Consider the following 24,396-nt stretch of genomic DNA (forward strand, 5'->3'; position numbering starts at 1 on the left):
GTTAAGAGGTGTGGGCGCGGCTTCAGTGGATACTGGCTAAGCAAGAAAAGAGAAGAGGGTGTTAAGCGAAGGGAGGGCGGATAAGGAATGTAGGCGTGGTTTACAAAGGGCGCAACGAAGCGAAGGTAATGTTACGACAAGAGATCAGATAGGGATGAGGGCGTGGTTTCTGTGGCTGAGGGGCGCGACTAAGGCAACAAGGTGCAAAAAAAGACAGTAAGTAGTGTAGGCGTGATTCTATGGTTCAGGGGCGTGACTAAGCAAAATCGACCTGAAGACCTATAAGAAATGTAGGCGTGATTTATGTGGCTGAGGGGCGCGACTAGAGCAAAGAGGGTGTAAGCGACGTGAAGATAGATAAGGGATGTAGGCGTGGTTTCGGTGGCTGAGGGTGTAAACGAGGCGCGAATGTAGCTATGGTGTGAGCGTGTCATAGTTGGCTGATGGGCGTAACTAAAGCTTAAGGGCGTGACAAAGACAGAGAGGAAGTAGGGGCGTGACTCAAGGGCGCGGCTAAGAGAGCAGAGTGTAATGTACATGGGAAGCGTAGGCGTGGCTGAGGCGGCTTAGGGGCGTGTCCGTGCTTCCAGAGAGTTCGGAGAGAAATTAAAGGTACAGGCGGGCGGTGAGCGAAGTGACGTTCGTGTGCAGAGGGGACATCGCCGGGGGGACCGAGACACGATCGGATCGGGCGACAGGTGAGTGGGGGAGGCTTGCATGATCCTCCATACACTGTGCAATCATTATATGATATCATTATAGGATATGGAGGATTGCAGGGAGATTTGTGCAAGGAAAGTTCTGGAATCCAATGCAGGAGGTGCAGCTGCTGGGAACTCACCGATATCTGATCAATACCAGCTGCACCTCCTGCTTTATAATACAATGTATACTTACACCGGATACAATGTATACACTGATCAATACGGACCGCACGCCGATCATAACCGACCGATCAATACTGACCGCACGCCGACCAATACGGACCGCATGCTGATCAATACCAGCTGCACCTCCTGCTTTAATACAATGTATACTTCCATCGGATACATGGATACAATGTATACTACACTGATCAATACCGTGAACATGCTGATCAATACCGACCGCACACCGATCATAACCGACCGCACACCGATCATAACCCACCGATCATAACCGACTGATCAATACTGATAAATCAATACCGATCGAATGCAGATCAATACCAGCTGCACCTCCTGCTTTATAATACAATATATACTTACACTGATTGTAACCGACCGCACGCTGATCAATACTGCCCGCACGCTGATCAATACCGTGAACATGCTGATCAATACCGACCGCACATTGGTTATAACCGACCGCACACCGATCACAACCGACCGATCCATACCGACCGCACGCCAATCATAACCGACTGATCAATACTGACCAATCAATACCGATCGAATGCAGATCAATACCAGCTGCACCTCCTGCTTTATAATACAATATATACTTACACCGGATACATGGATACAATGTATACTACACTGATCGTAACCGACTGCACGCTGATCAATACCATCAACATGCTCATCAATACGAACCGCACATTGGTTATAACCGACCACACGCCGATCATAACCGACCGATCAATACTGAGCACATGCCGATCAAAACTGACCCAACGCTGATCGTAACCGATCATAACCGACTGCACGCCAATCAATACCGTGCGCATGCTGATCAACGCCGTCAACATGCTGATCAATACGCACCGTACATTGGTCATAACCGACCGCACGCCGATCATAACCGACCACACGCCAATCAATACTGAGCGCATGCTGATCATTACGGACCGCACGTTGGTTCTAACTGACCGCACGCCGATCATAACCGACCGATCAATACTGACCGCATGGTGATCAATACCGTCAACAGGCTGATCAATATTAGGGACCGCACATTGGTTATAACCGACTGCATGCCGATCAATATGGACCGCACGCTGATCAGTACCATCAACGTGCTGATCAATACGGACCATAGACTGATCAGCATGCACAGTACACCTTATACCCTAATCAATACTTCTACACAGGCTATAGTGATCAATACTCTCCATACACAGGATATGATGATGGATACAATGTATCTCTTCCTCTCCCCATACACAGGAGGATACAATGATTGCACAATCTGTACACAGGATACAATGTATGCAGCAATCCTCCCATACACAGGATACCATGATGTAGATACAATGTATGCAGTAATACATACACAGGATACAATAATGGATACAATGTATCTCTTCTAGTAGTCATACATTGGTAGATTTTGGTTGGTCCTTTCCATGATTGGTTGGTCCGTTCCATGATCTCATCGGGTGAAGAAGCCGCTTCAATAAATCTGAGCTTTATATTCTGCTGATGAAGCTAAAATGTACCGACAGATCAGAATCCCGCAGTGTGTGGTCAGCCTGTGGGTACAAAGGAGCGACCAGTCTGGATTGGGGATTGTTTTATGTATGAAAAGCTTCCACCGCGGTTCGGGAAGTGATTGATCCTCATTTTGTCTAATATGGTCATTTCCTCTGATCGTCAGCACCACCTAGTGGCCGTAATGCAGTATTTTCCTTGTTTTGTCTAATATGATAATTTCCTCTGATTGTCAGCACTGCCTATTGGCTGTAATGCAATATTTTTTTATTTTTATTTTGTCTAATAAGCAAATTTCCTCTAATTGTCAACGCCACCTAATGGCCATAAGGCAGTATTTTCCTTATTTTGTCTAATATGGTAATTTCCCATGGTCGTCAGCGCCATCTAGTGGCCATAAGGCAGTATTTTTCCCTATTTTGTCCAATATGACCATTTCTTCTGATCATCATCACCACCTAGTGGTCGTAATGCAGCATTTTCTTTATTTTGTCTAACATAATTCCCTACGTTCGGCAGCGCCACCTAGTGGCCGTAATGCATTATGTTCTTTATTTTGTCTAATATGGTAATTTTCTACGATCGCCAGCGCCACCTATTGGCCATAAGGCAGTATTTTCCCCATGTTGTCCAATATGACCATTTTTTTTTTTCTCTGATCATCATCTCCACCTAGTGGTCGTAATGCAGTATTTTCCTTATTTTGTCTAATATGGTAATTTCCCATTAATATGGTAATTTCCCATTAATATGGTAATTTCCCATGGTTGTTAGCACCATCTAGTGGCCATAAGGCAGTATTTTTCCCTATTTTGTCCAATATGACCATTTCTTCTGATCATCATCCCCACCTAGTGGTCGTAATGCAGCATTTTCTTTATTTTATCTAACATCATTTCCTACGATCGTCAGCGCCACCTAGTGGTCGTAATGCAGCATTTTCTTTATTTTGTCTAACATCATTTTCTACATTCGCCAGCGCCACCTAATGGCCATAAGGCAGTATTTTCCCTATGTTGTCCAATATGACCATTTTTCCTCTGATCATCATCACCACCTAGTGGTCGTAATGCAGTATTTTCCTTATTTTGTCTAATATGGTAATTTCCCATGGTCGTCAGCGCCACCTAGTGGCCGTAATGCAGTATTTTCTCTATTTTGTCCAATATGACCATTTCCTCTGATCATCATCACCACCTAGTGGTCGTAATGCAGTATTTTCTTTATTTTGTCTAACGTAATTTCCTACGATCGTCAGCACCACCTATTGGCCGTAATGCATTATGTTCTTTATTTTGTCTAATATGGTAATTTTCTATGATCACCAGCGCCACCTAATGGCCATAAGGCAGTATTTTCCTTATGTTGTCCAATATGACCATTTTTCCTCTGTTCATCATCACCACCTAGTGGTCGTAATGCAGTATTTTCCTTATTTTGTCTAATATGGTAATTTCCCATTGTTGTTAGCGCCGTCTAGTGGCCGTAATGCAGTATTATCCCTATTTTGTCCAATATGACCATTTCCTCTGATCATCATCACCACCTAATGGTCGTAATGCAGCATTTTCTTTATTTTGTCTAACATGATGATTTCCTATGATCGTCAGCGCCACCTAGTGGCCGTAATGCATTATGTTCTTTCTTTTGTCTAATATGGCAATTTTCTCAATCATCAGCGCCATCTAGCGGCTGTAATGCAATATTTGCCTTTTTATTTTATGTCTTTTGGGTATAATTGTCATTCCTCCAGTACAGATTTGGTTTTATGTAAGTGGGGGGATTGACCTGCTCTCTCGCACTTAGATGGATTGTACTGTGTGTGTAAGAATGGCAGTCATGAAGGGGTTAATGACAGCTGCACGCAGCAGAATCGTCGATGGGCGGGGACAGGCGCTCTCTCTGGGCGCCGTTGCAGGAAAAAAAAGTTTTTAAAAAGTTGTTTGTATTTGTGAGTGTGGGCGGAGAGTGACCCCCCCTGGTGGACAAGGACTGCGCTGCATGTTGTCACTGGTGGGAACTTTCTAGAAAGAATTCGAGGAACTTAACCCTGACTGTCCCAGCTCCGGGCAGTCATAAAAAAAGCAAATTCTTCGTTCCAGCCAATAGGGCGAGTCCTAAAAATAAAAATCAATCCAGCTAATGAGTCCATCTTTTTGCAACAATGTCCTAAAATAAAAAATTTGCTTTAATTTAAATGTTTGCATTGAAGTCTGCAGAGCATTGCAACCGTGATCAGGGCATCCCAAGTGCAATTCCTCCAGCTGTCTCTAAGGACTACAGAACCCCTCCCCCTATATGGTATGGGGAAGAGCAGAGGTGGAGGTGTTCTATAGTCCTGTTACCAGGGTGACAACACTATTCTTTATTACATACAAGTCAGGGGACAGAGGCTAGGGATAGAGCTCGTAGGTGGGGGGGGGGGGGCAGAGGCAAGGGACGGAGCTGGTAGGGGGGCAGAGCCGAGGGTCGTAGCCGGTAGGCGGCAGAGGCGAGGGTCGTAGGCGGCAGAGGCGAGGGTCGTAGGCGGCAGAGGCGAGGGTCGTAGGCGGCAGAGGCGAGGGTCGTAGCCGGTAGGCGGCAGAGGCAAGAGATGAAGCCAGTAGGCGGCAGAGGTGAGGATTGTAGCCGGTAGGCGGCAGAGGTCATAGCCAGTAGGCGGCAGAGGCGAGGGTCGTAGCTGGCAGAGGCGAGGGTCGTAGCTGGTAGGGGGCAGAGGCGAGGGTCGTAGCCGGTAGGCGGCAGAGGCGAGGGTCGTAGGCGGCAGAGGCGAGGGTCGTAGGCGGCAGAGGCGAGGGTCGTAGCCGGTAGGCGGCAGAGGTGAGGATCGTAGCCGGTAGGGGGTAGAGGCGAGGGTCGTAGCTGGCAGAGGCAAGGGTTGTAGGCGGCAGAGGCAAGAGACGAAGCCAGTAGGCGGCAGAGGCGAGGGTCGTAGCCGGTAGGCGGCAGAGGCGAGGGTCGTAGCCGGTAGGCGGCAGAGGCGAGGGTCGTAGCCGGTAGGCGGCAGAGGCGAGGGTTGTAGCCGGTAGGGGGTAGAGGCGAGGGTCGTAGCCGGAAGAGGCGAGGGTCGTAGCCGGTAGCCGGAAGAGACGAGGGTCGTAGGGGGCAGAGGCAAGAGACGAAGCCAGTAGGCGGCAGAGGCGAAGGTCGTAGCCGGTAGGGGGTAGAGGCGAGGGTCGTAGCCGGTAGCCGGAAGAGGCGAGGGTCGTAGGGGGCAGAGGCGAAGGACGGAGCCGGTAGGGGGCAGAGGCGAAGGACGGAGCCGGTAGGGGGCAGAGGCGAAGGACGGAGCCGGTAGGGGGCAGAGGCGAAGGACGGAGCCGGTAGGAGGCAGAGGCGAGGGTCGTAGGCGGCAGAGGCGAGGGTCGTAGGCGGCCGAGGCGAGGGACGGAGTTTCTCATAATGTGCATTCGAAGCTGCAGCAAGTCAAAGCACGCCTCATTCCCTAGCTGGAGGTCATCTAACATCATCTAGCCATTTTCTCCCCAGCCTCCTTGCCCCACCCCTTTCTTTCATGGGATTTCAGTTCTTTCAATAATTCATAAAGGCTCAGCATACTATGTGGGTGTTCACAAGGCCTGCTTAGGAACATGCACTCGTCTAGACTGGCACCCACCCATCAAGGCGTTTTTAATATTTGTGAGTGCAGGAGGAGGCTAATTCCAAAGCCTGTCCCTTGCCAGCATGCTGCACAGGGGGGCCCTTGCTCTGTGTGTGGAAACAGTGGACTCTCTGCAGAGATCTTCTGCAGAGTCGGATCTCCCCAATCAGCAGAGAGCATGGGCTTTTCTGACTGCAGTAGTCCAAACCCATTGGGGGGGGCGCATGCCAGACCTCTGCAGAGAGGCCACTGCTTCCACTCAGAGAAATGGTCCTTTTTTTGCAACAAGTTGGCAGTGGACAGGCTTTCTACTCAAGTTGTGGCTGCTTTTTAAATAAATTGGAGATGTGAAGACCTTCCTAAGCCTTCTTTCAGATCACTCATTGCAGAACATGACCGGTACACTTTATATAATTTATTATTTTCTTTTTGCAGCACAAGCAGGCCGTGTCGCATTGCCTTGGGGACGTATACTAATATACTAAATGTCTTCAGTTACACTTCACCCCCGAGATGTTCCTAACATGTTACTGCTAAAATAATTGCAATCACGCTGGAACATGTATGGAGCAGACGCTCGCTTTTCAGAATCCTAGCATAAAGATAAAGGAAACCGAAGTCAGGGTTCTCACTATGAAACATTACCCATGGTGGACCAATGGGGAGAGGCGGGAGGTGACAGGGGGCGGGTCAGAGCTCTGATTGCATTATCTGTGATGTCATCAGTCTCTAGTGAATGGATAGGCTGCATTCTCAGTGATGTCATCACTCTCTAGTGAATGGATAGGCTGCATTCTCAGTGATGTCATCGCTCTCTAGTGAATGAATAGTTTGCATTCTCAGTGATGTCATCACTCTCTAGTGAATGGATAGGCTGCATTCTCAGTGATGTCATCGCTCTCTAGTGAATGGATAGGCTGCATTCTCAGTGATGTCATCGCTCTCTAGTGAATGGATAGGCTGCATTCTCAGTGATGTCATCGCTCTCTAGTGAATGGATAGGCTGCATTCTCAGTGATGTCATCACTCTCTAGTGAATGGATAGGCTGCATTCTCAGTGATGTCACCGGGCTCTAGTGAATTAATAGGCTACATCCTCAGTGATGTCATCGCTCTCTAGTGAATGGATAGGCTGCATTCTCAGTGATGTCATCGCTCTCTAGTGAATGGATAGATTGCATTCTCAGTGATGTCATCGCTCTCTAGTGAATGGATAGGTTGCATCCTCAGTGATGTCATCGCTCTCTAGTGATTGGATAGGCTGCATTCTCAGTGATGTCATCGCTCTCTAGTGAATTAATAGGCTACATCCTCAGTGATGTCATCGCTCTCTAGTAAATGGATAGGTTGCATTCTCAGTGATGTCACCGGTAATTATATAGGCTTCACATGATTTAAGGAAATGGCTTAACAGTTCTTTTCAGCAACAATATATTTTTTTGTGTGCAGAAAATGGTCAGGGAAACGGCATATTATGACATCTTGGGTGTGTCGCCGAGGGCCTCCCATGATGAGATAAAGCGGGCGTTCAGACGACTGGCTCTAAAGTACCACCCCGACAAGAACCCCAACGCAGGTGAAAAGGTAAGTCTACTGCTTTCAAAATCATACTAAATATAAATTTCCCCTATAAAGAAGACCTCATATACCTAACCATCTTTCCACCCAAGCCACTGATCATGGCTCTCTTCCAGAACTTTGGTGTCAGAGAATTGGGTTCGTCCAGGGGTTGGGTTCCTGGTCCCTCAAAGAGCTCTGTGGCTCTTTCCACCAGTCCCTAGATTACTACAGGGCTCCTTGTGGGACCAGGAACCTAACTCCTGGAAATGCTGGATGAACCCAGTTCTCTGGCACCGTAGTCATTGAAGAGAGCCATCATTGTCCATTTGGGTGATGGGACAGGTCAGAAGTACCGCAAACAAAAACTTATAATTTTTCTTTTTTTCTCTCAAATTGTCTGTCCAGGACAGCACAGGGAGACAGGCTCCACCTCCAAAAACAAAGGTCAAATTCATTAAAGGGGGCTTCTGGCACATCACTTCCGGTTCCAGGTCCCGCAAGGGGCGAGGACGCCGGGACCCTGGTCGTTTTTATCTAAATGCCAGCTGCAGGAAGCTGGCGGTCCTGTCATCCCATATTTAGACGACCCTTTTTTTTTTTTTTTTTTGAGCAGCCCCAGGTCTTAGAACCTCTAGTCAGCAGGTTCTTTAAGGAGTTAGCCCAGGGGTGGGCAAACTTTTTGACTCGAGGGCCGCAATGGGTTCATATATTGGACCCGGGGCCGGACCAAGAGTAGATGGACGGTGTGTATGTGTGCCCCCTTTCAATGCAGATATGCCAGGGGGCCCCCTTTCAATGCAGATATGCCAGGGGGCCCCCTTTCAATGCAGATATGCCAGGGGGCCCCCTTTCAATGCAGATATACCAGCGTGTCCCCTTTCAATGCTGATATGCCAGCGTGTCCCCTTTCAATGCTGATATGCCAGCGTGTCCCCTTTCAATGCTGATATGCCAGCGTGCCCCCTTTCAATGCTGATATGCCAGGGCCCCCCCGCCCCCTTTCAATGCAGATATTCCAGCGTGCCCCCTTTCAATGCAGATATGCCCGGGCCCCCCCACGAGACCAGTGCACTTACCTCAGGCAGCGCTTCTCTTCAGTCCCCTGACGTCTCCTCAAGTCCTCAGTCCTCCCGCCTCCTCCTCGGCCAATGGCATGGGGTTTGCCTTTCGGCCAATCAGGAAGCGGGAGGACCCGCTTCCTGATTGGCCAGGAGGAGGATCCGTGTGACAATAGCGAATTTTCATTCGCTATTGTCACACAATGGGCGGGCTCAGGGAGCACTGCTCTGTGCGCCCCGGCCGCCACTGCCGAAGTCCCCGTTTGATCCACGGTACTGGTCCGCGGCCTGGGGGTTGGGGAACACTGCGGGCCGGATTAAAAGGTCCGCCGGGCCGTAGTTTGCCCATTCCTGGGTTAGCCAGATATAGGCCCCTTCCGTTTAGGATTCTACCAAAATTAGATTTGGCAATCCTATTGCAAGGTTGGATAAAACGTTCTCAAGAGGTAGACCCGTCCTTAAAGTAGGCTACCCTCAAACTGCCTTTTTTGGTTGCAATTTCAACAGCCAGACGCATTAGCGAGCTGCAGGTGCTTTTTATTAGGGAGCCTTTCCTGCAAATTTTTGAGGACAGACTGGTAATGCGTACAAATCTGGGATTCTTGCCTAAGGTGGCCTCCAAATTCCACAGGGCTCAGGAGATTGTTTTGCCTTCCTTCTGTACCATCTCCAACTAATGGAATTCCACCAACTGGACATGAGGGCTTGTGTCTTGAGTTATTTGGAATTGTCCGAAGGCATTCGAAAATCGAATGCTCTGTTTTGCATTCTGGTAAAAAATTGGGGTTCCGAGCTTCGAAGAACACAATCGCCTGGTGGATCAAACAGGCAATTGTGGAGGCTTCTAAAATCCTGAATGAGCGCCCTTTTTCCCCGATGGCTCATTTCACATGGACGCTATCTGCTGCTTGGGCAGAGTGAGCGGGGGCAACACCAGAACAAATTTGCCGAGCAGCAACATGGTCAAGCTACTCGACCTTCATTAAGCATTATAGACTGGACCTTCTATCGGCACAGGATCAAGCGTTTGGGCGAAAGGTCCTCCAGGTGGTAGTTCTCTCCCCCAAATCTGGTAAGTTCTCGTTGATCCTCTCCTTTGCTGTCCTGGACAGACGACTGGAGAAAACCAGAGTTAGACTTACCAGTAAGTTAGGACAGCAGGGATTCCCCCTCTATATGCTGTTATAACCTCGGACGAGTGTTTTCCTTGTGGTTTTAGAAGCCATTCAAGGGAAGTTCTCCGATAAAAGACTGAAGAGGGATGGTGACCACCCTTTATGGATTTGACCTTTGTGTTTCCTGCCTTCGGAGGTGGAGCCTGTCTCTCCGGTGCTGTCCTGGACAACTCCTAGAAAACGCGTTACCGGTAGATCTAACTGTTTTTTTTATTTTATTTTGTTTTTTTGTAGTTTAAACAGCTCTCCAAGGCGTATGAAGTTCTCTCCGACTCTAGCAAGAGGGAGCTGTACGACCGAGGTGGGGAATCGGCCGTTAATGGGGACGGCTCCTTCCAAAGAGGGACATGTAGCTCGCCTATGGACATATTCGATCTCTTCTTTGGAAGCCGATCCAGAAGTCGGTCTAGAGGAGAGAGAAAAGGTGAGAAGCAGTAGGGCGAAACTCTTGTCTTAACATATTCTTTACAGCATAAGCGTTTTCACACACCTATCCTCCTAACCAGAGACTAATGGGTCCCTTTATAAAATTTGTGCGAATGTCAAAAGTAGTCACCCAGCTGTCAAAAAATAATACCTTAATTTGTCTAATTTTGCTTATTTCCTCCCACTGGCAGCTCCATGTACTGGCCATAATGTGGTATTTCCCAGAAATACCTCAATCGGGAAAAGAAACACAATATGGCCACTAGATGGAGCTGATGATTATGGGAAAAAACGTATTCGGTAAAATCTGGGATTATTTGTGACAGCTGATTCAAAGCTTGAGACATTCACACACTGAATGTATTATTATTATTATACAGGATTTATATAGCGCCAACAGTTTGCGCAGCGCTTTACAATATGAGGGAAAGACAATACAGTTACAATACAATTCAATACAGGAGGGATTTTTATAAAAAAGAATCCTTTATTGTTGGAATGCATAGAATGGCCATGGTCTACCTACCTCGGGGTATTGGTTCTTAATCTTGCTATTGCCCCAGTACAATGGGCCACCCATCTGTATGGAATTCTCAAGTTCAGACATGCCAGGGTAGGCCACATGTAGACCCTTTAATTATTATTATTTTTTTTTTTTTGGAGCCTTGACCAGTTTAAAGTTGAACTCTAGGCATATATAAAAACACACACTACGTATGTATTTATTATTAGTTTTAGGGAATAAAAAAAAATAAGCACACAAGAGGAGGAAAGAGCAGAGTGACTGAGACAGGTTGAGGGCGGGTCCATGAGGGTCTGAGCTCAGAGGCAGTGGGTTGAATTGTGCTGGTCGTCCCTTCACTGGAAACACTTGGGCGTGGTGATATCTGGATACTCTGGGCTTTATAGTGTATTAAGATCTCCAAACAGGCTTTATACAGCAGAGCAGTTGAGGTTAGCCAGGTAAAGGTGTGCGAAAGGTACAGATGCCTGAACTATAATAAATATGTAAACCTTGTTAACTCTCTCTTATTCAGGGAAGACAGTCACTCATTGCCTCCTGGTTTCTTTGGAAGACCTATACAAAGGGGCCACAAGGAAACTGTCTATTCAGAAGAATGTCATCTGCCTGAAGTGTAAAGGTAAGTGCTTCAAAGAGAATCTTCCATTAAAGCAAACCTACTCTGAGGAATTCTAAAAAGATTTCAGGAGCATCTTCATCTTGGAATCCTGGGACAATCTCTCCTTATTGGTGTCAGTCACCTGACTACCCCTAGCTGTATGAAGAAATGCACTTAAAAGATAAGTGTATGATTACACATTAAAAAAAAAAAAGTTTGCCCCTCTCCCACTCCCCTTGCCCTCTCTAATCTTTTGCCTTCTGATGCAGAAACCACTCCCCCAGCAAGTAAGCGATCAGGCTTTCATTAAAATCGCAAGCACCGGCCCTTCTCTTCATCTTGATGCCTGCATCCTATAGCCCCCATAGGCTGTAATTGATTCCCATCCTTTTTATTGAAGTTTATTCATTTTTTTTTAATTGAAAGGGTTTTTTAATCTTTTGTTTCTCAAATAAAAAGTTTAGGTATGGCAAAGGATTCCCAGAAGGCAGTTGGTTAACTAACAAGACAAGCAGCTTGCTTTGCAGCTCCCATTGTCTAATTGAAACCTCAAATTCCGTGTAAGGGAGGTGTCACAGCTTGGAGTTCTATAAACAACTCGCTCCATCTGCTGGCTGGATAAAGAACTACATAATAGCCATTTTAATATTTTTCCTGGCTAAAAAAAAATATTTAGAAAAAGTTATAACTTTAGCTTATAATAATAGTTGATTTTTCGTAAACAGTGGGAGAATTTATCTACAAACCTAGTTCCATAGTAGGTGAGGTTGAATAAAGACAACAGCCCATCCAGTTCAACCTGTGTAGGTGTGTGTGGCCGTAATCATCTCACATAGCCCTGAATATTCTGATTCTTGAGATGTACGTCTAAGAGTCTTTTGAAAGCCACCATACTTCCCGCAGAAACCACCTCTTGTGGTAGAGAATTGCACAATCTTGTAGCCCTAACAGTAAAGAACCCCCCGCGTTGCCTGAGGTTAAAACCCATTATGCATTCCCTTTTTAATATCTCTTCTCTCGGCAGGGTCCGGCGCTCGTCAGGGGGCGGAAGTGCGGTGCCGCAGGTGTCAGGGGACAGGCGTGGAGGTCCGTGTTCTGGGTCGGATTCCAGGGGTGGTGCACTCCATCCAGAGTACATGTTTGGACTGCAACGGCCAGGGCGAATGCATAAGGCCACGAGATCGGTGCCGCCACTGCGATGGGCGAAAGGTGGTGCGGGAGAAGAAAATCTTGACAGTCCACATAGACAAAGGTTGGTACTCCTCATCTTCAACTCTTCTGTACATTAAAACATTTCTCCAATTTATCAGGCCTTGAGTTGCTTTGCAAGATCCTGGACCACAGCCCAACAGAACACTTTATCGTATGGTAAATTGCAATGTCAAAAAAACGGAAATATTCAAGTTGGATGAAGACCAGAATCTTGGCTCTGGCCTTCCTGTTCCCTAGTGGTCATTTCATGTAATTAAAGCCATGGCACTGATGAAAATCCTAACGCCTTTTTCTGGAATGTTGAAGACGTTTCGTAGATTCTCCAAGACCCGTCCAAATTTCCTATGAGTGTCAGGAAAATACCCCAACATGGGTAGCACTGACACCTTTATCCAATCCCCATGGAATGTGTCAAGACAGATGTTGATTGTCCAAGACCAGGATAGGAGGTGTGAACATTGTGGAACCACCCTGTCCTGGTTACCTAATCCTGTCCTTGGTGTCAGATAGTCTGCGCATGTGTTGATCTTTCTATTCACATGGCTGAATCTGTGAACATGGGGGCAGGCTGCAGTATGTCGTCCAACCTAAAGGTGGCACCATGCTGCTCTTTCAGTTTGACAGGAGTCTAGTGAGAATATGTCTCCCTTCTTGGGGAGAACGGTGATCCTAGTGGATGCTGAAATCACACAAGAATTGGTGGTCATCTTGACGAAGGCCCCTATAAATATAGGGGACGGGGTCATTCGGTGCACCTGAAGTGAGGCAGAAGGTAGGGAAAGAGCTAGTTAGGGAAAGTGCAGAGAAGTTTCGGATAAGTAGGGACATGTAGGTTTCTTTTTCGAGGGTATTTTTGTTATATGGGACTGTTTGTACTCTAACAATTATCTATTGTGCATTGTTGTCTTCTACAACATAAAAACAGTGCCAAGTCACTCTGTCTAGTGATTCTTCCAAAAGTTCAAAAACACCTCTTAGGCCTCCTAATGCCAAATTGCTGGGGTAAAGATGGTAAAACAGCATTATATGTGGAAGAGATATGGTGGTGAAGGCCTCCATCCCTTGTTTCAGTTTGACGTAGGTGGCACCTTTTGCCACTTGTTCCATTTGGCTGTAGTTGACTAATTCCCTGCTTGTTCAAGTTGGACGTAGATGGCCTCTTGCTGATCGTTTCAGTTGGACGTAGATGGCCTCTTGCTTCGTGTTCCATTTGGACGTAGATAGCCTTTTGTTGCTCGTTCCGCTTGGACGTAGGTGGCCTCTTGGTGCTCGTTCCGCTTGGACGTAGGTGGCCTCTTGGTGCTCGTTCTGCTTGGACGTAGGCGGCCTCTCACTGCTCGTTCTGCTTGGACGTAGACGGCCTCTCGCTGCTCGTTCTGCTTGGACGTAGGTGGCCTCTCGCTGCTCGTTCTGCTTGGACGTAGGTGGCCTCTTGCTGCTCGTTCTGCTTGGACGTAGGTGGCCTCTTGCTGCTCGTTCCGCTTGGACGTAGGTGGCCTCTTGGTGCTCGTTCCGCTTGGCCGTAGGTGGCCTCTCGCTGCTCATTCTGCTTGTGACGTAGGTGGCCTCTTGCTACCCGTTCTGCTTGGGACGTAGGTGGCCTCTTGCTGCTCGTTCCGCTTGGACGTAGGTGGCCTCTTGCTGCTTCGGCTTGGACGTAGGTGGCTTCTTGCTGCTCATTCTGCTTGGACGTAGGTGGCCTCTTGGTGCTCGTTCTGCTTGGACGTAGGTGGCCTCTCGCTGCTCGTTCTGCTTGGACGTAGGTGGCCTCTCGCTGCTCGTTCTGCTTGGACGTAGGTGGCCTCTTGCTGCTCCTTCTGCTTGGATGTAGGTGGCCTCTTTCAGACCAGTTGTTCTTTGTCTCACCTTTTGGTGTAGACAGTGCAGTGTAGTAAGGAATGCAAAGCTGTACATTGGGGAGATGTAGTGACCTTTCAACAAAGGAATGGCTCAACATAGGAGGGAAAGTTCTAAAGGTCAAAACTAAGCAGCACCTGAAATAAATATGACATTTTTTCGAAGAAAGTGAGGGTCACATTTTGGACAGGGAGGACAACTGGTTTACAAGAATAAGGCCATTAACGTTAAACTGGACTGTCCATCTCTAAACAGGTGGTCACCTTTTGTGGCAATTTGTGTTCCACATGTAATGCCATTTTAACATCTATACCCCGGCAACAGTTCACACCTTCGGCCACGTGACTTGATGGATTAACACCTATGCAGATTTCCTGACACCAAGGATGGGATTATGTAACTAGAACAGGGGGGTTCCCCAATTTTCACATCTCCCACCCTGCTCTCGGACAATTTTGGTTTAAAGTGTTGGTGCTACCTGTGTGGATATTAATGTTGAGGTATCTTCCTGACCCTCATCAGAATAGAAGATGTGATGTGGAGAGTCTACAAGACATCTTCAATGTTCTAGAACAAGTCCAGTGGAATGTAAATAAGTAGCTATTATCAGTTCACTTTTTTTTTGGAGAGTACTGGTACACTTTAAAAATAGTTATTTGGTCATAGATATAGATGGGAGGTCCATCGATTTCTCACTGGATTTTTTATTTTTTTTTTGTATTTTTTTGTTCTTTGCAGTTTGTGCATTTATTCCCACGTAGCTCCTTCTGTGTCCTCCACCCGGCAGCGCTTGAGTGACAACACTCAGGGTTACTTTAAATGTGAGGTTATTGTGGATCCTACAAGATAGCCTGACCTTTTTATGGATGGAGATTTCTGGTGGGTGGTTTTAACGCAAACGCTAACATAAGCTCTTTATGAAAGAAAATAAAGACTTAATTTCATTTGTGGACATGTTACATGGGACTTTTAGAGTATATAGACAAGTCTTTTTCAATGTTTTTACCCCAGAGGAACCCCTAAAATAATTTTCATGTCTTGGGAGCCCTTACCAAAACCAATTCATCGGGGTCAATGGCAAAAATGGCCCTCACATTGGTGGTCATAGGAAAGAATGCTCCTTTAGATTGGTGGTCAGAACCCCATCCATACAGACATCGAAAAGGACCATTGTTGTTGTTATGCTGTTGGCTCAGCCAAGTGTCGTTGGACCTGGAACTATGAAGACCCCATCAGATGGGAGGTCAATCAGCCACAGCTCAAGGAACCCCTATCAACCTCTGGAGGAACTCTAGGGCTCCATGGAACCCTTGTTGAGAATGGCTGATATAGATCCTGCCCTTGGGAAGAGCTTGCAATCTACACCAGTCCTAATATTTCACAAAGGATTTTTTTTGTATTTTGAAGTAATAAATGATGTAGAAATCACACAGGTTAAGGGTATACAAGTACACAAATGAAAGGTAGAGTGAAAGACTAGAACAATATCTGAATGACATTTCAAAGAATGCCTTTTTAACATGGGAGTGAACCCCATAAATCAGGGGTCTACAAACTTTCTTTGCAAAGGACCAGGTTTACTGTCCTTCAGACTCTGTGAGGGCCGGATGGTGCCCAGTGGGAGTAGAAATTGTCCTGGCGTCAGTGGGAGCAAACAATGCATCTTTGGTATTAGTGGGAGAAATGGTGCCCCATCATTGGTATCAGTGGGAAGAATAGTGTCCCATCATTGGTTTCAGTCGGAGGAATAGTGTCCCATCATTGGAGTCAGTGGGAGGAATAGTGTCCCTTCATTGGTTTCAGTGGGAGGAATAGTGTCCCTTCATTGGTTTCAGTGGAAGGACTAGAGTCCCATCATTGGTTTCAGTGGAAGGAATAGTGTCCCATCATTGGTATCAGTGGGAGGAATAATGCCCCATCATTAGTATCAGTGGGAGGAATAGTGCCCCATCATTGGTATCAGTGGGAGGAATAGTGCCCCATCATTGGTATCAGTGGGAGGAATAGTGTCCCATCATTGGTGTCAGTAGGAGGAATAGTGCCCCATCATTGGTTTCAGTGGGAGGAATAGTGCCCCATCATTGGTGTCAGTGGGAGGAATAGTGCCCCATCATTGGTGTCAGTAGGAGGAATAGTGCCCCATCGTTGGTGTCAGTAGGAGGAATAGTGCCCCATCGTTGGTGTCAGTGGGAGGAATAGTGCCCTATCATTGGTTTCAGTGGGAGGAATAGTGCCCCATCATTGGTGTCAGTAGGAGAAATAGTGCCTCATCATTGGTTTCAGTCGGAGGAATAGTGTCCCTTCATTGGTTTCAATGGGAGAAATAGTGATCCAAATTGCTGTATGGTGAAGGTTTTGTATATTTAAGTGTTTGGGTTTCCTAAAATTGCGGCAGTTTGTTCCTGTTTGGAGCCCCTTTTTTTTGATGTGGAGTCTTCTTGAGTTCAAATCATTCTAGCTTGCACATTGACTTTAGGTTCCAGGAACACCCCTTTTAATTTGTTGAGCCGACAAGTAATTCACTTATCTTGCAGTGGTATCTGCTTTCCTTTTAATTTTTTCTTATTCCTTACTAACCAGTTAACCACTGTGCTGCCCACCTCACCTCAATGCCTCAGAGGTCTTTTGATGTTTTTCATCTACAGCTGGCTTGCATGTTATGGTATCCCTTTTTTTTTTTTTTTTTTGGACCTAATTGTGAAAGTATTTGGCGTCCTCTCTTCCCAGGTATGAAGAATAAACAGAAGATGATATTTCACGGTGAGGGGGATCAGGCTCCGTGCCTTCAGCCTGGTGACATCATCATCATCTTGGAGCAGAAGGAACATCCGGTGTTCCAGAGGAAGGACAACGATCTGGTCATGAAGATGGAGATCTCTCTCGCCGATGCCCTCTGCGGATGCAAGCAGAAAGTCCAGACGCTGGATGGCAGGACCATCCTCGTAACATCGCAGCCAGGTGTGGAGTCCTGTTAGTACATTTCTTGTAGTGCTATTGTACTTCGTGTACGGTAGGGTAGGCTCAGTAGACCATCCCGCTATTCCGTTTTCCTGGCCTGGCATGGAATTTCATAGAGAAGATTCCTTGGTGTTCTTCAATATACTTGGAAATGTAAGACAATTTTGGGTCTGCACAAGGCCTCCATCCAGTTAGTCCAGCAGAAGTCTTTGAGGGCATCCAATCAAAAGGTCCAAATCATAAGTGGTTGTGTAGGTTGTGTAGTGTTGGTCTATTTGTGCCTTGGCTTTCTGGTAAACAGAATGTGATAGGAAGAAAATGTCACAGCTGTCACTAGAACTTGGAAATATAAGACAATTTTGGGTCTACACAAGGCCTCCATCCAGTTAGTCCGTCCAGCAGAAGTCTTTGAGGGCAGCCAATCAAAAGGTCCAAATCCTAAGTGGTTGTGTAGGTTGTGTAGTGTTGGTCTATTTGTGCCTTGGCTTTGTAAATATTTTTTCCGGTAAACCGAATGTGATAGGAAGAAAATGTTAAGACAGACAAAGAGAAATCTTCCTCCGGGGACATCTATTGAGGTGACAACTAAGAGATTTCTTCTCACTTCCTGTTGTGTCTCTGGGACATGGAGGGACACAGACCCAAAAAAAACCTTCGCTACTCCACCCAAAGTTAGAAACGTTTTGGTTTCAAATATACTTTTAGATGCCACACATTTGTTTTTTAGGGCAACAAAATCATTGCCTTTATTCATCTGTACTTTTAATTTTACAGTTATAAGATTGAGCCGGCTCCTCGTGATCTGCATTAGCGCAAATATTTGGTAAAGAAGTTACATGCTAACACTTTTTGGCTTAAAACCTTACTCCTAGCAATACTCAACGCATTTCGGCTAAAAAGCCTTACTCATGCTATGAGTAAGTCCTTGTAGCTGAAACGTGTTAGCATGTCACTGCTGTATCCTATGTTGTAGCCAGATTTGCACTAATGGATGTCACTAAGTAGCCAGCCTAATCTTATCTAGGCTTCTTAGACAATCTTCTCTAAGCTTCGTAGACGAAACACGTTAGTGTGTTGCTGTTGTACCCTATTTTGTAGCCAATAAAGATTTGCACTAATGGATGTCACTGAGTAGCCGGCTCGATCTTTAGATTTGTACTAATGGATGTCACGAAGTAGCCAGCCTAATCTTCTCTAGGCTTCTTGGACGAAACACGTTAGTATGTTGCTGCTTTGCCCTATTTTGTAGCCAATAAAGATTTGCACTAATGGATGTCACTGAGTAGCTGGCTCGATCTTTAGATTTGCACTAAGAACGTCACTAAGTAGCCAGCCCAATCTTCTCTAGGCTTCTTAGACGAAACACGTTAGTGTTGCTGCTGTACCCTATTTTGTAGCCAATAAATACTTGCACTTATGGTGTTCACAGGGGAAGCCAGCCCAATCTTATCTAGGCTTCTTAGACGAAACACGTTGGTGTGCTGCTGCTGTACCCTATTTTGTAGCCAATAAAGATTTTCACTAATGGATGTCACTGAGTAGCCGGCTCGATCTTTTGATTTGCACTAATGGATGTCACGAAGTAGCCAGCCCAATCTTCTCTAGGCTTCTTAAGACGAAACACGTTAGTGTGCTGCTGCTGTACGCTATTTTGTAGCCAATAAAGATTTGCACTAATAGATGTCACTGAGTAGCCAGCCCAATCTTCTCTAGGCTTCTTAGACGAAACACGTTAGTGTGCTGCTGCTGTACCTGATTTTTGTAGCCAATAAATACTTGCACTTATGATGTTCACAGAGTAGCCAGCCCAATCTTCTCTAGGCTTCTTGGACGAAACACGTTAGTATTTTGCTGCTGTACTCTATTTTGTAGCCAATAAAGATTTGCAGTTATGGATGACACTGAGTAGCTGGCTCGATCTTTAGTTTTGCACTAAGAATGTCACGAAGTAGCCAGCCCAATCTTCTCTAGGCTTTTTTGGACGAAACACGTTCGTATGTTGCTGCTGTACCCTATTTTGTAGCCAATAAAGATTTGCACTAAGGGATGTTACAAAGTAGCCAGCCCAATCTTCTCTAGGCTTCTTAGACGAAACACGTTAGTGTGCTGCTGCTGTATCCTATTTTGTAGCCAATAAAGATTTGCACTAATGCATGTCACTGAGTAGCCGGCTCAATCTCATCATTGCATCCTTATTAGAGGGTGAGGGCACTTGAGTCAGAGCATTGGTTCCCAGTCACAAGCTGGGTGGTTGTTCTTTTGCACTTATAATTTTACACTGGTTTATTTTTGTTTTTTGTTTCTTTCTTTCACTATTTAGGCCAAGTGATCAGACCTGATGAAACGAAGTGTATTCTGAAAGAAGGGATGCCCAAGTACCGTGATCCCTTTGAAAAGGGGAACCTCATCATCCAGTTCAAGGTATCAAATATAGCAAATATAATCAAAGATTTTGAGTTCATAGACCCAGTAAATTGCACACTACCCCCAACAATATGCAAACCGCAGTGTATGGCATTGACCTTAGTTTTTAATGGCACTCCAATACTGTTACAGTAATGGGCAACGTACCCACACCATTGGGTCAACATCCATGTCACTCTGCTGTTGTGGTCCTGCTTAAATAAGTCTCTTTTCTACTCATTTTTTTAGGCCAGTGCTTTGCGTTGGCATTCCATTCCTATCAAACAAGCTGCCCTAAAGTTGAATTCTGGGGGAAATGTAAAACTCGCAGTGAGGTGCACCTTCAAATTCAACTTGTGCAAGGGTTAAATGCTTGCTTTTTTTGCTTCAGTTTGCCCTGGTTCAGCATCATGAGTTGCCATGACGTAGGCGAGCCAGCCCTCAGCACCGTAATTGCCAACGCTGCTCTAGAGCTGCACAAGTAGCTTGCTTTGCTGCCACACACCATGCGGCCTGCCCACACCATGGCAATGCAATACTCTGATTCGGGGCAGGGGGTATGCAGGGCCACCAATTCTTTCACATCTGCTCCACCTCCCGCCCTCTGCATTGCTTCTGGAGCCAAAAGGTAGGGCTCTGATGTAAAAAGGGTCTTCATGTTAGGGGGGGACTCTGTGATGGGGTTATTTTGTCATGGGGTACTCTCTCATGGAGGTACTCTTTCATGGGTATACTCTCTCTAATGGAGGTTCTCTTTCATGGGTATACTCTCTCCCATGGAGGTACTCTTTCATGGGTATACTCTCTCCCATGGAGGTACTCTTTCATGGGTATACTCTCTCTAATGGAGGTTCTCTTTCATGGGTATACTCTCTCTAATGAAGGTTCTCTTTCATGGGTATACTCTCTCTAATGAAGGTTCTCTTTCATGGGTATACTCTCTCCCATGGAGGTACTCTTTCATGGGTATACTCTCTCCCATGGAGGTACTCTTTCATGGGTATACTCTCTCTCATGGAGGTACTCTTTCATGGGTATACTCTCTCCCATGGAGGTACTCTTTCATGGGTATACTCTCTCTAATGGAGGTTCTCTTTCATGGGTATACTCTCTCTAATGAAGGTTCTCTTTCATGGGTATACTCTCTCCCATGGAGGTACTCTTTCATGGGTATACTCTCTCCCATGGAGGTACTCTTTCATGGGTATACTCTCTCCCATGGAGGTACTTTTTCATGGGTATACTCTCTCCCATGGAGGTACTCTTTTATGGGTATACTCTCTCCCATGGAGGTACTCTTTCATGGGTATACTCTCTCTAATGGAGGTACTCTTTCATGGGTATACTCTCTCCCATGGAGATACACTTTCATGGGTATACTCTCTCCCATGGAGGTACTCTTTCATGGGTATACTCTCTCCCATGGAGGTACTCTTTCATGGGTATACTCTCTCCCATGGAGGTACTTTTTCATGGGTATACTCTCTCCCATGGAGGTACTCTTTTATGGGTATACTCTCTCCCATGGAGGTACTCTTTCATGGGTATACTCTCTCTAATGGAGGTACTCTTTCATGGGTATACTCTCTCCCATGGAGATACACTTTCATGGGTATACTTTCTCCCATGGAGGTACTCTTTTATGGGTATACTGTCTCCCATGGAGGTCCTCTTTCATGGGTATACTCTCTCTAATGGAGCTACTCTTTCATGGGTATACTCTCTCCCATGGAGGTACTCTTTCATGGGTATACTCTCTCCCATGGAGGTACACTTTCATGGGTATACTCTCTCTAATGGAGGTACTCTCTCATGAAGGTATTCCCATGACTAAGCCCCATGGGCATTATGAAATGTTTCGGGGGAGGGGGGTAGGGGGGGCGTTTCCTGGACCAAGTATAGGCTAAGGCTGCTTCTAATCTTTACATGAGGGTTTTGTGTTGTGTGGCTCCTGGGTCCTCTTCTTCACTACTCTCTCATGGGGTCCTCATGTGATGGGGGCTCTCCTTTTATAAGGAGCCTCTGATGTAAAGGGGGCCTTCAAATGTGAAGTTAACTTCATCAAGGTGGTTGTGTTTTCATCATTCTATCTAGGCTCGGGTTTACTATTAAGTAACATTTATTTATTTATTTATTTTTTTTTTTAGGTAAAATTCCCCAAATCTGGCTGGATTCCCGCTGACCGTCTGCAAGAGCTTCAAGAGTTATTCCCATCAAAATCAAAACCCAACTTGCCCGATAACACAGAAGATGTCAACCTAACAGATTACGATCCTTGTGAGGACCAAAAACCCCAGCACAGAAGAGAGGTCTATGAAGAAGATGATGATGACTCCTACCACCCTATGCAGTGCCAAACCTCCTAAGGAAAGGCCCCGTCACCAAATAGTGGCTGTTTAATGGATCCGTTTGGGAATCTCAACAAGGGTCTTATCTTCTATGTGGCCAATAGTTACTGTCTCAGGTTGTGGTGGCCCACCAACTCATCTGGACACCTCAAGGGTCTTCTATGTGGCTAATAGTTCCCATCTCTGCTTTTGGTGGCCCAACAACTCGTCTGGACACCTCAAGGGTCTTCTATGTGGCTAATAGTTCCCATCTCCGCTTTTGGTGGCCCAACAACTCGTCTGGACACCTCAAGGGTCTTCTATGTGGCTAATAGTTCCCATCTCCGCTTTTGGTGGCCCAACAACTCATCTGGACATCTCAAGGGTCTTTTTTATCTTCTGTGTGGTCATTAGTTACCATCTCAACCACCTTGTCTGAAGACCTAATTTAGTGTGACGTCTACTGGGACCTTGGCTCATAGTCTTCCAGATAACCCCCTTGGACTTGGGTAGGACTCATCAATGTCCCTCTCGGAGATAAAGCATGACTTGGCCAACAGCTGCTGACCCTTTTCAGGTCTTAACCCCACCTCTTTCCATGAAGAGCTGAACTTTTTCAGCTGGTGCTACCAACTCCGATCTCAGCCCAGAATTAGCGCCGACTTCTTGCAGCGGTCAAGTGCCAAATCAATGGCATTTTTGCGTGAACCATGGACTCAATTAACCAATTGTATATCTCACGCAAGGCAATGATGGAACACCCTACAGACCACGCAACGTTGCCCGCCGCCTCTAATCCAATAGCACAGCCTCTCTTTTTATTTATGTTTCAATAGATTAACACATTCCACTTTTTTTTTTTTTCCTGTTTGTCCTTCGGGACAATCTATTGAGCCTCAGATGCTGAGAACAATCTCCTAAATGTAAAACAGACATTTAAGTGTCAAGGTAGACGTTGGCCGTCCTGTGATCAAACCAATAAGTTGGTGTCACCTCTTATCTGCTGATTTTGCAGGACAGGGCGCTGCTTCCATGCGCTGCCACCTGCTGTTTCTTTTGGGTATTACTCTGTGAAGTGCAATAGTGCCGATTCTGCACAAAACAAGGAACCTCTCAGATAATGAGCGATTGAAGTACTAAGTATACCCGGTGGTATTGATCAATGCCTCATTTTTCTCAATGTGAATAGATCTCTTATTATTAAATGGTATTTTGGCTTATTTAAAGTGATTTGTCTCCATTTATTTATTTATTTATTTTTTGTATCTGAATAAACCTTATATCATTAGGGGAAAAGACAAAATAGGAGAGTTTACTGGTACCAAGGGACAACACAAGTTATTATTAATGCACACATTTTTATTTACAAAAAATTAAAAGAAGGGGTGTGTGTGTGTGTGTGTGTGTGTGTGTGTGTGTGTGTGTGTGTGTGTGTGTGTGTGTGTGTGTGTGTGTATATATATATATATATATATATATATATATATATATATATATATATATAATTACTTATAATAATAATAACAATTATTGATATAAAACAATTCAGATGACTATAACTAAAATGGCATTTTAGTCATAAGACTATAACTAAAACTAAATAAAAAATTGACATCATCAAAATTAACACTTTTCTGCTGGCCATTTCTATATCGGCAACACAATTCCATCCAGAGTATGTAATAATAGCACATTAAAGTTTAAACATGTATTGCACCACCGCATACGCATAAGTAAGGAGCATCTACTAAGCTGCTGAAAACTAAACAATTAAGAAAATGGCTTTTCTTATATTTTTCCCTAATATTTAATGTTGGTAATATATTCAGGTAATATGTGCAATGACATTACAGCCAATGGAGTTTACAGCAGTGTTAATTTCGTCAACGAAAACGCTTTAGTCACCGGCGTTTTTCAACTGACGAAAACGAGACGCAAAGTATAGCACCCACTGGGAGTTAACAGCCAGGCCAGCTATTACTGCCTCCCTGAGTCCCCTCAGACCACTCACCACTGGCATCCGATTCCGCCATCCATCCAGGACTGTGTGCGTGCATATAGGCCGCTGAGGCCCGCCCGGCCCATCCTGTTCAACAACTTCAGTTCAGAGACCACCCTTAAACCTGAGACCCCCATCCAGCACTCTGAGCAGCACTGTGTGCACTGACTGCAGGCAGCAGCATTACAGGCCTCCTCCCTGACCTGACCATCACCATTTAGATGACTAAAATGAGTTTTATGTAAGATGTTTTATTCTACTAAAATGTATTGGAGTTTTAGTCGACTA

The 24,396-nt window shown here is 45.7% G+C and overlaps 1 protein-coding gene across 2 annotated transcripts; it reads left to right on the plus strand.

Moving 5' to 3' along the window:
- The first annotated feature begins 578 nt into the window (after positions 1–578).
- LOC309569296 (dnaJ homolog subfamily A member 1-like) lies at positions 579–22,504 on the plus strand. 2 transcript variants are annotated; one of them, XR_014226059.1, is made up of 9 exons: positions 579–698; positions 7,462–7,596; positions 10,040–10,229; positions 11,269–11,373; positions 12,377–12,604; positions 17,149–17,379; positions 19,700–19,800; positions 21,930–22,284; positions 22,424–22,504. XR_014226059.1 is itself a non-coding variant. In XM_082275078.1 (8 exons), exons 2-8 carry the CDS (start codon positions 7,465–7,467, stop codon positions 22,146–22,148), a joined length of 1,206 nt encoding a protein of 401 aa, XP_082131204.1. In that variant the 5' UTR covers positions 579–698; positions 7,462–7,464; the 3' UTR covers positions 22,149–22,394. The 2 variants fall into 2 exon arrangements, 1 of the variants encoding a protein (XP_082131204.1); XM_082275078.1 differs by lacking the exon at positions 22,424–22,504 and having other exon boundaries at positions 21,930–22,394.
- Positions 22,505–24,396: the final 1,892 nt, after the last annotated feature.

The sequence above is a fragment of the Pelophylax lessonae genome (assembly GCF_965119305.1).
Source record: "Pelophylax lessonae genome assembly, chromosome: 13".
Lineage (NCBI taxonomy): Eukaryota > Metazoa > Chordata > Amphibia > Anura > Ranidae > Pelophylax > Pelophylax lessonae.

Excerpts from the sequence above, each read along its gene's own strand:
- LOC309569296 (XM_082275078.1), top strand. The coding sequence starts at position 7,465 with ATGGTCAGGGAAACGGCATATTATGACATCTTGGGTGTGTCGCCGAGG. Across the intron at positions 11,374-12,376 it reads CATCTGCCTGAAGTGTAAAG|GGTCCGGCGCTCGTCAGGGG; the intron begins GTAAGTGCTTCA and ends TTCTCTCGGCAG. Across the intron at positions 19,801-21,929 it reads ACCTCATCATCCAGTTCAAG|GTAAAATTCCCCAAATCTGG; the intron begins GTATCAAATATA and ends TTTTTTTTTTAG.